The 813-nt window shown below is 34.9% G+C and overlaps 1 protein-coding gene across 1 annotated transcript in view; it reads left to right on the top strand.

Moving 5' to 3' along the window:
- RXFP1 (relaxin/insulin like family peptide receptor 1) overlaps positions 1 to 813 on the top strand; it is a 120,023-nt gene that overhangs the window by 97,965 nt on the left and 21,245 nt on the right. Inside the window, exon 10 of the mRNA XM_023516044.1 lies at positions 758 to 813. This exon is cut by the window's right edge and continues 3 nt beyond it. Coding sequence (XP_023371812.1) covers positions 758 to 813 — 56 coding nt within the window. The remainder of the gene's footprint in view (positions 1 to 757) is intronic.

Genomic DNA, 813 nt, shown 5'->3' on the forward strand with positions numbered 1-813 from the left:
AAAAAAAAAAAGAGAATAGCAATAAAATAATAACTTCATAATAACCATAAAGAAGACACAACAAAGCATGAAATGTTTGATAAATTTTGATACTCAGATCAGACTCATTGTAGTGACACAGTGTCAGACCGCAAGGAAACTCTCAGAGGATCTACCCAGATACAACTCCCTGGATTGAGAAGGGACAGTCAAGGGCAGCCTGTTGTCCTCTGACTGCACTGGTCTTCGTGACAATATGAAAAAGTAAACAAGCGTGTTCCCAGAAGTAAAAGATTATTGAGAATGTTTTTCAGGAGAGTGAAGTCGGGAGCTAAATATTATTTTGGCAGTAGCAGCTTCTCCAGCCATGATAGACCTGAGCAGAGTATGTAGCAAAATAGGATCACACCACATAGGAAAATGCCACTGATACTCTGCACAAATACTTACTATGGTCCACTATTAGGTATCTGCTAATAAATTAGGTGTTTACGATAGCAAGAGTTTTTCACTGGACTTCTCATTCTCTTCAATTTCTCAGATGAATACGAATGCCCACATGATGCAGATGCACCTCAAAATGTATTTATTGTTAACATAGAAAAAACAGTAAACATTATATATACACATATAAATTCAGCTGTTATATAGACTACAAAAGAGAGTTTGTACGAAATAAACAGTATGTGAAGAAAAGATATTTTATTAGAAGGTAAATAATTCTTAGTTTGTTCCTGCCTATGATTAAAGTTTATCATGTTTTATTTTTACGTTCCAGGGACTTTGAAGGCAACCATATCCATAGTTTAAGAAATTTGACTTTTATTTCCTGCG

Source organism: Otolemur garnettii, unplaced genomic scaffold, assembly GCF_000181295.1.
Source record: "Otolemur garnettii isolate 467f Iridium unplaced genomic scaffold, OtoGar3 scaffold00085, whole genome shotgun sequence".
Classification (NCBI taxonomy): domain Eukaryota; kingdom Metazoa; phylum Chordata; class Mammalia; order Primates; family Galagidae; genus Otolemur; species Otolemur garnettii.